This window comes from Phocoena sinus, chromosome 15 (assembly GCF_008692025.1).
Source record: "Phocoena sinus isolate mPhoSin1 chromosome 15, mPhoSin1.pri, whole genome shotgun sequence".
Taxonomy (NCBI): Eukaryota; Metazoa; Chordata; class Mammalia; order Artiodactyla; family Phocoenidae; genus Phocoena; species Phocoena sinus.
This window is the reverse complement of record NC_045777.1, coordinates 5374880-5387163: the sequence shown is the minus strand read 5'-3', so window position 1 is coordinate 5387163 and position 12284 is coordinate 5374880. Positions and strand designations below refer to the sequence as shown.

General features: G+C 56.7%; 1 protein-coding gene across 3 annotated transcripts; it reads right to left on the bottom strand.

Moving 5' to 3' along the window:
• Positions 1–255: 255 nt before the first annotated feature.
• ZBP1 (Z-DNA binding protein 1) lies at positions 256–11835 on the bottom strand. 3 transcript variants are annotated; one of them, XM_032606859.1, is made up of 9 exons: positions 11627–11835; positions 8649–8858; positions 8001–8066; positions 7427–7600; positions 6082–6243; positions 4701–4904; positions 3611–3630; positions 3174–3348; positions 256–1813 (listed from the first exon to the last, which is right to left on the bottom strand). In XM_032606859.1, exons 1-9 carry the CDS (start codon positions 11658–11660, stop codon positions 1566–1568), a joined length of 1293 nt encoding a protein of 430 aa, XP_032462750.1. In that variant the 5' UTR covers positions 11661–11835; the 3' UTR covers positions 256–1565. The 3 variants fall into 3 exon arrangements, with proteins under 3 accessions (XP_032462750.1, XP_032462752.1, XP_032462751.1); XM_032606861.1 differs by having other exon boundaries at positions 6082–6240; XM_032606860.1 differs by having other exon boundaries at positions 8001–8063.
• Between the last annotated feature and the right edge of the window lie 449 nt (positions 11836–12284).

The following is a 12284-nucleotide window of genomic DNA, read 5'->3' as shown; positions in this document are numbered from 1 at the left end:
GCAGGTCATGGTGCTTTGGAAAATCACTTCCAACTCTTGTAGCAAATTCCTCCTCCCCCGACCCCATTCAACTCCAGGGATGGCAAGTTCTGTGTGCACAGCTATCATTGCAGAAAGCGGGGGGCGGTGGATGAGCTAGTGAGAGCAAAGTATTGGCGGGTGGATGGACTTAATCATTCTTTGCTTTTAATGGTAGCTAGTTAATTTCCTTCCTGAAGAGACCAGCTTTGACCTTCACCTCCGGCCCCTATTAACTGCTCAGAGAGGGGAAATCTCGCAGGAAAATGGAGTGTTCTGGCTTGGGCTGCAGGTGGGAGCTGAGGCTGAGTCCTGAGATGCATTTTGATGGCCCACTGATACGGGCCCGGTTAGCCACAGACCTCGGGCAAACTTTGAGGCAAGCGGTTAGTTTTCAGCTCACCCCAGAGAGCAGACAATGCCCGAAGCAACGAGTCAAACCTGATTTCAAGCCCCTTACACCGTGTGGCATGTCTGCGAACTGGATATCCCAGGCAGGAGGGATTTGGGGGCCCCAGGTCACGGTGGTGGCCGAGATGACTTTGCCCCCTGTAGGCTGGGCAGTTCCGGCTCATTGGACAAAAGCCTTCCTTCCCTGTGATGAACCCAACTTCCTTGTTGCATGGACTCGCCCAGTTCCTCCTGGAATATGTGCGCAGGTAGAGCCGTGCTTGTCCAGAGCTCAGCATCAAGTCCAAACTCCTCTCCAGCCAAACCCCCACTCGCATTTTCTTTGCATTGGGCTTATCTAGCAACACCCAAACTGCTGTGCTGCTCTAAGTCCTCTTGTTCTGACCATCATGCCTTTGGCCAGGCCGAGCCCCTGCCTAGAACACCATTCCCCGTCCAACCTCCTCCCTCTGCCAGATGTTGAAGAATGAGCCCTAGCGCTTTCTCCTTCCCCGGGGAGCCTCCCGGGCACTCTGGACAGTGTCTGCATTGGTGTTCTGCACTCCTTTAATTCCCCGTGATGGTTCCTGCTCAGGACTCACTGCCCATGTCCCAGGCCGCCTCTCCCGCTGGCTGTGAACTGCTCCCCAAGGGCAGGGCTTGGTCTTCCTCTCTCTGTAGCCCGAGAGCATGGTACTCAGGAGGTGGTCAGTGGAGGGGCCGGTCCAGCGTACACTGGAGGTTCAAGGGTGAAAAGACAGGGCCTCTGTGCCCAGTGAATTTGCTGGCCAGTGCTTGGGGAGATACAGCCGACTTCTGAGGTTCTTACCTGTCTGGTGGTATCCCTTTTCTGGCAACTTTAGAGAATGACCCATCCCTAGCCCTCAAGGCCGAGGTAGGAAGGTTCTAGAAAGGTCAGGTGGTAAAGTGGTCAGGTGGCCAAGATGGGCCTTGAGGAAGTCAGGTCCTGAGTGAAGGGCAGAGAATGGGTGGCCCTGATGGACGGCGGGCCCGGGAAGGTGACCCCCTGGCAGGCTGCTCCTGCCACCAGCAGCCCTGCCCTTGCCCCACGCCGGGCCCAGCCCAAATGCGGAGGCAGGCTGGCCACGTGTCAGGAGGCGAGAAGGTCAAAAATGACACTGACGTCAGCAGAGAGCTCACTGGCTCCCAGGCCCTTCCTGTGGGAGTCCGCCTACAGGCTTCTTGCTCTGAGTTCCACCCTCCAGGGACACTGGCTCTGAGATTCTGTCGCTCAGCAGGTGTCTTCCGCACTTCTGGGACCCCTGCGTTTTGAGCGTCATAGTCGCTAGCTCTTCTGAGATGAGTGTCTCAGCGTTGACGGGGGCAGCCTGACTGCTGCCGGGAGGGACCTCGCTTCTGAATCGCGCAGCTCCGGAGGGAGGGTCTAGGGAAGAGATGGGGCCCCAGGAACACGTGAGCCGCCTCCCCTCGAATTACCGAATAGCCAAGGTGATTTGCTTCACCGGGACTGAGGCTGCTGCCCCGGACACAGGCTTCCCCGGTGGGTGACCTTGTGTCCCCATCTCCGAGGCCCCGTCCTTTCTCCCCTGGACCATTGCTCCCGCTTCCTCAGCCCCCTTTGCTTTCCCCCGATTGTCTTCAGCCAGACTTTTAAATTGTGCCCCACATCAAGTTGCCCCTGATTGAACTCTCCAGGCCTCGCCAGGTCACTTCAGATAAGATCCGGACCTTTCTTCTGGGCTTCCCGGCACAGAGAGACCTGGCCTTGCCCACCGGATCTACTCCCTTCCGCTCCCTGGGCTCGTGTGCGTGTGATTCTGGATGTCACCCTTCTTCCCACCGTGGGGCCTTGGCACTCGCTGTTCCCTCCACTGGCGATGCTGTTCCCACATCTGTGCTTGGCCGGCTTCTCCTTCCCCACAGGCCTGGGCTTAGATGTCACCTCCTCCTGAAGCTTCTCTGGCGGCCTGGCTAAGGCAGCTCCTCTCCATCACGGCGCTGCCCAGCCACCGCCCCAGGTTTTATAGTTTTTTATAGTGTTGGTCTTAAAAGCCTCAAAAGGCTTGGTTTGTGACTGTCTCTAGTCCCTATACTGGGCTCTGGCCCCTGTGAGTGGGTAGTATTTGTCTGTTTGTGCTCTTAGCTGTATCTCCGGGGGAGGGAGCGTTTGAGGGCGGGAGTGGGGCCTGAGTGGGAGCATGAATGAATGAGCGACTTCTTCCTAATAATCGAAACGGGGAAGAAGCGTAAGGTGGCGACAGCGTTATCTGGGGGGAAGAATCAGTGAAGTGGGTGACTAAGAATCGAGGAGGGATCATGTTCCAGAAGTTTCCAGGGAGGCCCAGCTTCACGGGCATGTGGCCTGGGCAGTCACACAGGCCCGTTCAGAGGGGCCTGTTCTCAGTTTACTGCTCTGCTGTCTTTGTCTTGAAATTCTTGCTAAGTTTTGAACAAGGAGCCTTGCTTTTACTGGTTGCGCTGGGCACCACAGGTCACGTCACTGGTCCGGTCCAGGTGTCCCAGGAGTGAGGGGAGCGTATCCAGTCCTCACTCCAACTCGGGAGCCACAGGCTAGACTAATCACCCTCATTTTACAGACGGGGAAACAGAGGCTCCAAGCTGAGCGGTGGGTTAGGTGGACCCCACACGTTCTACCCTAGAGCCCCCGCTCCTGCTACGACCCTCTCCTGTCTCCCAGACTCCAGAAATGGGAGGCTCGTGACTGTTGAATAAATGAATGAATGAGAGAGGGAAAGAGGACACACGGGGCGTCCCAGGCTCACCTGTGCTCCCTCCTGGCTCGCCAGCCCTTGCGACTCCTCTGGGATCAGCTGCCCCTAGGCTGACGATCATCTTGTTGTTGTTGCCTATGGTGGTGTCCTCCAGGAAGCACGAGCGGATGTGGACTCTCTGGGCCACGCCCCCTTCGGAGTGAGGTCCTGGTTCGGGGATTTGAATTTTTTTTTTTTTTTTTTTTTTTTTTTTTTTTTTTTTTTTTTTTTTTTTTTTTTTTTTTGCGGTATGCGGGCCTCTCACTGCTGTGGCCTCTCCCGTTGCGGAGCACAGGCTCCGGACGCGCAGGCTCAGCGGCCATGGCTCACGGGCCCAGCCGCTCCGCGGCACGTGGGATCCTCCCAGACCGGGGCACGAACCCGTGTCCCCCGCATTGGCAGGCGGACTCTCAACCACTGCGCCACCAGGGAAGCCCGGGGATTTGAATTTTGATGGAAGCTTCCGGGCCTGTACCCAGGACAGAGACTGCAGGTCAGCCAAAGAGAGAGATGCCGGGGGGGTGGGCGGGTGGGGAGGTGGACGGTGAGAGCAGCTGGACGGTGGGCCTGACCCCCAGCCTGGTTCTCAGGTCCTCCACGGCTGTCCTCCTGGAACCTCCCCTCAGCGGCCCATGCCATGCTCTGTCACTGGTGGACGCATGGCCTCACACGGCGTATCTGCACATGCCTTTCACCTGCTGGGGCTGCCGGCTCGCTCGGCCCCCGGCTCTGCCAGCTTGGGTGCCCCTCCTCCTGCAGCCCAGCCCAGCTGAACTGGTCCTCTGGGCCTCCCCTGGGACTCAACCCCTCCCCACGCTGCCTCCTGCTTCCCGTCTCTCTGCTGCCTGCTTCCTGGCAGCTCTGGAACACCCTCTCCATCTTTGGTTAGAATCTCCCTGTGGCCCCCCAGTCCGGCCCCCAGCCGCAGCTGTCTCGCTCCTGCCTCTCCCGGCCAAACGTCAGGAAAGAGCTGCCCGTGCTCTGTTTCCCCTCCTTCCACTCCCCGTGCCCCTTCTGTCCCCTCAGGTCACCACTGACCCCTTGTTGCTGGACCCTACAGCCCTCCCTTGATCTCACCAGCCTCGCCTCCTCTGGAAACCCATCCCCTGGCGTCCCTGGTTCTCCTTCTCTCTCTCAGGCCTCTCTGCTCTGCTCCCACACCCCAGCCTGTCTCTCGATGACCAGTGCCAGGGAGGACGCGGCCTGGGAGCTCTGGTCACTGGTGACAGCGCCTAGGTGGCTCCTTAAATGCATGTCCAGCTCCAGTCCAGCCATCTCCTCTGTTCCCGCTTCAGCTGGCCCAGGAAATGATCCCTGCCCATTGTACAGATGAGGAAACTGAGGTTTCCTGAGGGGGGTAGTAGGGAATGGGAACCCAGGTGCTGACTCTAAAAGAGCCCCCCGCTCTACAGCCTCCTGGTGGGAGGGAAAGAATTTCCCATCATGCTTCTCTCCCCACAAGGACTGGCTCAAGTTCCATGTAGCCAGGAGCCGAATGCAGTGGGCTGGGGGTGGGGTGGCAGCCTGTTCTCCAGTTACCTGGGGGGCTGCCACAGGCGCTGTGGGCAGGGCCCTTGGCTGGGTTGCCGTGAAGACTCATCTCGTTGCCGTGTCCCATCTGTACATGTCTGAGCACAGACTTCTCCACCCGGATGTCCTGGGGCCCCCAGGATCCAGCCAGGGGACCCTGAGTTGAGGGATCAGTGGGTGCCAGTGGAGGGAGGTAGAGGGGAGCCGAGGAGCCTGGCAGGGGACACAGAAACGTGACCCCTGACCTCCCTCTGACCTCCCCCTACCCCCTACCCGCCCCCCCCCCCCACCCCCACCCCCCCCCACACTAAGTCCTGGCTGGACAGAGGAGACAGGCTTCGGGATTATTTCTGGACACCATCAGACTGGGAGTGATTACTTCAGGGTCTGGATTGGAGAGCAGGTGGGCCGGCAGAACAGGTAGCGTGGGGTTCCAGGGTTTTTACCACTGGTGCCTGGGGTGTCACTGGGGCACTGAAAACCCAGACAATGAGCACATCCTCTGCTTCCTAGCTGTTCTCAGTCCTCTGGGCCCATCAGGAGAAAGTCTCCTTTGGGGTTAACTTGCTGTTGACATGGAGCCCTCAGAGCTTCTGACATTGTTTTATTTTGTCAGCATTTATTTTTATGGTAACCTTCGTAGTTTTCAAGGAAATGCTGTAAAAGTTTACTTTAAAATTAATTTGAGTAGAATAAAAAGTAAACCATTTAACAACATGGTGTAAAGAATCAGCCATGGGCGTGGCCAAAATTAGGGAGGTGGAGCTCAGAGGACCAAAGCTGGGGAAAGGTTGATCTAGACTCTAGAATGAAGTTCCTCATTTCACAGTTGGGGAAACTGGGGCCTGGAGCGGGGAAGGGCTCTCTCGAGGTCACAGGGAGCGTTCCAGCTTTGGGGCCAGCGCTCTCGCTCATGTCCCATGGCTGGACTGATGGGTGACCCTGTCCCTTCTGCCCACAGTGCCCGCCATGGAGCAGGCACCCATTTGCTTACTGTATTTCACCAAAGCTCGGGTGCACCCATACGATGCATCCCAGTTTCTGAGATGTTAACACATGGGAAAAAAGAGTGTCTCGGGACACACAGAATGCTCCAACGACCCCTTGTGACATCCTAGAGAGGAAGAGTGAACTGAGTTGTTTCTTGTGGGAAAATATTGGGTCCCGATGAAAATGAGGCAAAAGATGTTGGCAGGAAGGGGAAGCAGGAGAGGTTTGATCCAGGCACAAGGAGGGACATCCTTATTCCTGAGAAAGCCAGAAAGGACCTTGGAGATCTGAAAGCTGCCCTTTCTCCCTGGAAGGTTGAATGCCCCCCGCTCCCTGCCCCCACCCAGATGGAGCAGATGCCCCGACAGGTCCCTTCTCCTGGACATTTCAGAGGACTCACCATTTTCCCCAGAGGCCATTTTTCTCACTATGACATTCCTGTGTCCAATCTGGATGGCTTCGGAGTTCTCAATGGAAATGTGGCTGTTCAGTCCATTCTGACTGATCATGTTGATTGGATTTTGCTGGTAAATAACTGGAGTGGACTGGTTTGTAGAACCTTCTGCAAAGTAACATTCCACTCAATCCCTCTGTATCTCTCTAGGAGTCAGAACTTCCAAATACTAGTCGGCAGCATCAAAATCTCCTGGGGAGCTGGTTAAAACACAGATTCCCAGGGGCCCACCCCGGGGTTCTGAGTCAGTAGGTCCAAGGTGGGCCCCAGGAAGTGGAGTGTTTACCAAACACTGCAGGTATCACAGACGAGCCTTGCTCGGACTTTGTCCCGCAGGCCACCCGACCCCTGTGTCCTCTGCCACCCTGGGAGGATGGCAGGTGCCTTGATGCTCGCCCACCCTCTGTACCTCTCAGTGCGAGGAACCCACAGCCCTAACCATTGCTTCCAGGGTCCTCTCTTCCTTTAGGGAAGGATGCAAGGTGGCTGTCCACAGGCTGTTTCTGGCCATGGGATAAGCTTTGCTTGACTCATGAGGCATTTTTAAGAACGTGGATTTGTCACCAGTGTCTAACATCCGGCCTAGGATGCTGAGATCCTCCTTGGGTACCATAAGCAGGGGTGTCAGCCCCACGTGGGCTCCACACACGGGACCACATTCCCGCCTTCGGGAGCCCTTGGCTCCTGGGCCTTTGTGAGCCCCTACATCCATAAAAAATATTAAAAATTACATTTTATGACTGCGTTGGGATATAGACAAGTATAATCTTGGCTAGAGTCATTAGCTATTCATCGTTACTATAATACTCATTTTTTCTTCTGATTTTAAGAGAAACTAGAGCATTTTTGTGACCCCCCTAAAAGCACCGTGGGCTCTAGGCCCGGTACCTGCTGCATGTAATGGGTAAGTCGGTTCTGGGACTCCACCCTGTGGGTATCTGAGCTCAGCCTAACCTATTCCTTCAGCAGCCTTAAAACTCCAAGCTGGGCAAAGTGCTTACAGAAGACTGTTAGCAAACTCAGGCTGGGACCTGCGCCCCAGGACTGATACAGTCAGGGGTGGGCCACACCTCTAGGAAGCCCTCCCTGGTTACTCCTGCCAGCATGCCCCTCCCTCCTGGAGCCCTCTTCAAGGGACGGGTCAGCAAGAGCACAGCCAGCTTCTGACAAGGTGGGGCAGGCAAAGAGCTTAGCGGGAGCCCAGCAAGGACCAGGTGTTGGGTATTATGCTTTCTCTTCACAGCTCTGCCCTCTGCCCCGTCCAGGTGTGGGCAGCAGGTAAAGGGCCTACCTGGTCGATAAATAGCCCAAGTGTTTGATTTCTGGTCTAAGTCCAGGAGGTGCTTGTTCCTCATCGCGTACAAGTCTGGGTTGACTTCCTTTGCTGTCTTCATTCCCAGGGCCTGGGCAATGATCAGGGCTCTATGGGGCCCATGGGCTTCCAGAAACCGGAAGATCTCTTCCTCTGGGAGGCAGGACAGCAAGTAGTTAAGGAGGACCCCGGAGGCCGAATCCGCTCCCCCGCTTACCAGCTGTGTGACCTGGGACAGACACAGCCTCTGTGCCCATTTTCCTCATCTGTAAAATGGGCATAATTATAATGGACCATAGAGGTTGTTCTGGGGGTTGGGGATATTCGTCAAGGGCTCTGAACAGTGCCTGGCACGTGCTAGGTGCACAGTACCATCAAATGGTTTCTCAGCCGTTTAGCTTCTTTCACCGAAAGACACAGTCTTGCCTCCGAACGCTTTGTGGGGACCTGTGAGTGGGTGGGCCGTGGCCCCTGAACACTTGTAACTTCTCGAGTGGCCAAGGAGAGTTTGGGGTTAGAGGAAACAAGAGCTGAAAGGAAACAAGATGCTTACGCCGCTGACTGAGCTCAGAACCAGGCTTCCGGGGAATTGCAACTGCATCTTTCTGGGGCCTCTCTGCTGGGAAGAAAGACGGTCAGGGGTCAGCCGAGCGGGAGAGGGGATGGGGACCCTACCAGACAGAGGTGGGCTGCTCTGTAGAAGCCCCTAGCGCATGGACGCTCCAAACTCAGAAGGAACTTAGCTTCAAAGCCCGCCCCGCTCCCTTCCAGCTGTGTGGCTTGGGGTTGGGGAGAAGACCATCTACTCCCTCTGGGGTTGTGTGCGGGCTAGAGGACCCCCGGGCACCGCACCAGAACTAGAAAAGTGGATCTCGTGCGATGCTACGGCTCTTCTATTATTATCATATCGTTACTTCCATCATCATCATTATTAATGTTTTGCTGAGCACCTACTACATACTGGCACTAGGCTCAGCCCTTTGCATCAAATCCTCTCGCAACCCTACAAAGCAGCCCTACTGTTACCTCCACTGGCCAGAAAAAGAAATCAGGATGCAGTGAGGGTACATCATGTGTCCCTGAGGGCAGAGCCTGTATTTGAACCCAGGCCCAAATCTGGGCTAGGCCGTTGCCAGGACAGCTCGTGCTGGGTCCAACACCCGCCCCCTCCAACTGCCTCTGTCCCGGGGTGGCAGGTTACCCAGCTCTGCAGGAACGACTTCTTCGGTCCCACCATTGGTCAAGCACCACGTTGCGGGGCCTACGAGCAGGACTGCCTTTGACTCCTTCTGCATCTTGTAGAGGACCTGGTTGAGTTTCTTCCCGGGCACTTGGCATTTCATTACCAGCTGGGCAGTCTTCATAGGGGAGCCAGAGTCCCTCAGCACCTCCAAAATCCTCTGCTCAAGGTCTTGGGGAGGGAGACAGGGGCAGAGACAGAACTGAGTCCCCCCAACTACCCAGCCTGGGCTGGCGGCCCTCCAGGAGAGGGATCCAGGGCAGAGGCAGGCACAGAGGTCTGAGCAGACATCCACCAGCATCTCTGTACAGGGAGGGGCACATGGGCTGCTCAGAAATGACCTTGGCTGGACAGCCTGGTGGCCAGAGGCGGTGCCAGGCCTTCCGAGCGTCCCCCACCTGAGTGAGTGCTGGAGGGCAGGTGGGAACGCTCAGCTCTCAGACGTCCTCAGAGAGAGGGGAGTGGAGGTGGCAGGATGCTGGAGGGTGGGGCAGAGCACAGGAAGGGGGGAGGGTGGGGAGTGAGGCCCAGCCCGGTGTCCTCCATCCCCCATCCTTCTCCTCCCGGTAGAATCTGCCCGTCCTCTTGGGCTCACAATCCACTCGGGCGATGTCACTATTCATCCCCACCAGGAACCCAACAGCTGCTCAGAAATGGATCTTTCACCCTGATGCCCAATCCCAGAGTCCTAGCAACACTGTCCCTGGCTGCCTCAAATCCTCTCTTCTCCTTTCGTTGCCTCTACCTTCTACTCCTTGTCACCACCATCTCCCGGATGACAGCAACGCCACCAACTCCTGGTTCTGCCAGCCTCGTCTTCACCTGCCCTCAGCTTCCCTTCAAGGGCCAACCTGTCTGCATTCCCTTCAGACACACTCACCCCTGGGCCTTTGCACATGCTCTTCCCTCTGTTAGGAGCAATGTTCCCTCCCTCCACCTGTCCAACGGGTACTCCACCTCAGGTCTTGCTCAGACTCCATCGTTGGGAGGCTGTCCTGGATGCCCTGAGTGGGTGGGGTGCTGGGTGTGTGTGGGTCCCCTGCAGAGTGTCCCCAAGGATCCCCTGCTGTGATTGCCAGGTTCAGTGTAGTGGTTCAGTGTCTAGCATGGGGCCGGGCACACAGTAGGGTCTCAGGAAATAGCATTTGAATGAAGGAGTGACTGAGTGAAAAAGTGGGTGTACACTACTGGGTAGGTGTTTGCCCAGATGACCTGGGCAAGGGATGAGTAGCTCCTCTGGGGCCTCTGTTTCCCGCCCCCCCCGACCCTGAGTTAATGGTCCTAAGCAGGATGCCTCGAGGCTCAACGAGGAACTTTCCAAATGGCCCCTACTCCTCCCAGACAGGCTCCCATAAACCCAAGCCAGCTGCCCTGTGGGGAGTGAGAGAACTGGTCAGACACGGGGCCTGCAGCGCCAGGGGCTGGGGAGAGGAAATGTCTGCCCCGAGAACCCTGAGGAAAATGCAAAGCAGGTCCCTTCTTGGGAAGACCTAGGTCCCCTTCCAGGGCAGCAACCCAATCCTTTACCTTCTGGGTTTTTCCTGGATTCCTAGTGGGCGGCACTAGCGGGGGAAGGGACAACCCATTTGCCAACTCTGCGCTGGGCACCGTGGCCTTGCCCTTGTGGTTGGAATGTTTGCGTCCTTCTGGGCGCAGGTGATGTGCAATTAGAACACGTGGGGTCACCCACCCCTTCACCCACCAAACTACCCCTCAACTGGGATACCCGTCCAACCCACTGTGGCTTTGCCTAGTTTTAAAAAGAGTTTTGATTCTTAAAAAACCTGCCCCTGGGGGAGCCTCCTCCTCCCCCTCCAGTGCCCTGACCTCAAAGGGAAAATGGGGTCCATGGCGGGGCTGACGTCACCTGCTGAGTCTTCAGGCTGGTGAACTGGAAGTTGTGAAATGGATGAGGTGTAAGTGACACGTCAGTTAAAAGGAAAATCTGCCGGGGAGCAAGTTAAATTCAGTTACCGAGTGCCCCTGACATGTCTCGTTGGGGATGTGCAACAGGAGCTTGGGAACCAGCCTGGGGTCCTGGGTCACACCCAGTCGGCACCCCTCCCCAGCACAGCTCTGCCACCTACTAGCTATGTGACCTCTCTGGGCCTCAGTTTCTCTATCTGTGAAATGGTGCAATAGCCGCTACTTCAGGGATTGTGGTGAGGATTAAGTAGCTAACAATCACAAAACAAAGACAAACAGGGCTTCCCTGGTGGCGCAGTGGTTGAGAGTCCGCCTGCCGACGCAGGGGACGCGGGTTCGTGCCCCGGTCCGGGAGGATCCCACGTGCCGCGGAGCGGCTGGGCCCGTGAGCCGTGGCCGCTGAGCCTGCGCGTCCGGAGCCTGTGCTCCGCAGCGGGAGAGGCCACAGCGGTGAGAGGCCCGCGTACCGCAAAAAAAGAAAAAAGAAAAGGCAAACAAAAAGCGTCCCGGCCCACAGCCCTCGCGCTTTCAGTGGGGACCCTAGGAAAATGCGCCGCTCGATAACAGTTAACTTGCGTCATGTGCTTGCAGGAGTAGAGTGCTACCCGAGGAAGGAATGCAGCAGGAGGAAAACCACATACATGCACTTGCCCCTCTTAGCAGACAACTTCTGTCCTTCCTCAAAACGAGTGCGAAGACGGGTGTTAAGGCCCCAGGCTCTGCCGTGGTCCCCTGAGTCATTTCACCTGCAAGCCTCAGTGATCTCACACGTAAGACGGAAACCTCATCGGGCCCGCGGGTCATTGCAAAATGCACGCGAGGCATGTTGCGAGAGGCCTGGGCAGAGCAAGGCTCTGAACCTGATGCAGTGCCCTCTGTCCCTCTTTCTTACTACCGTTGTGCTTTCAGATACTGTCCTCTCGTGACTCTAATCTGGACCAAGAAAAGGAACCAGAGAAAAGGTGCAAGTCCCACCCGGGCACTCCCACTGTTCCTTAGAAGTAAGAACGTACCTGCGTCTCCTGGGCTGGCAGGGGCCTCAGCCATGCTGGCAGCGAGCTGACTGCGAGCCCAGGTGACTTGAGGGCAGTGGCAGGCTCTCCGACCCCGTGGCCTGGAGAAGGTGGGCCCGGTCGAGGCTGGGTGTGCTTTTGTGGTCCTGGCGGTGCTTTGGCAGCTGTGGAGCTATTCCAGCTTCACCCAGCCAGCTGTCAGCTGTTCACACCCCCCGGAAACAGATGCCTAGTCAGCCCAAGCTGATCAGATTCCGGAGAAAAAGAAAATGAAACTTCTGTGTGTGGCTTTTGAAGGAAACAAAATCGAAAACGAAGTTGATAAGCGAGACACAGTTAGGCCTCCAGCTAGATGCTAGCAGGGAACAGCTGAGCTGGGCAAGACCAGCGCTTCCTCTGGGGCCAGGGGACTTCCCACCGCTGCCCACCCTGAGCCCCACACTCAGGCCAAGACACCTGGGTGGGTGCCTGCGTTTGTGCATATCAAAACAACAACCCTCTTTAATGAGTAGTTACTATGTGCTTTCCAATCTCGTGTGCCCCTGAATCATCTACAGGGTAGGGGCTAGTACTGGCCTCTTTTCTTAGGAAACTGAAGCTTAGGTCAGTAAGGCAACTTGTCCAAGGCCACAGAGATGCTTGGGTTCTAACTCAGCCC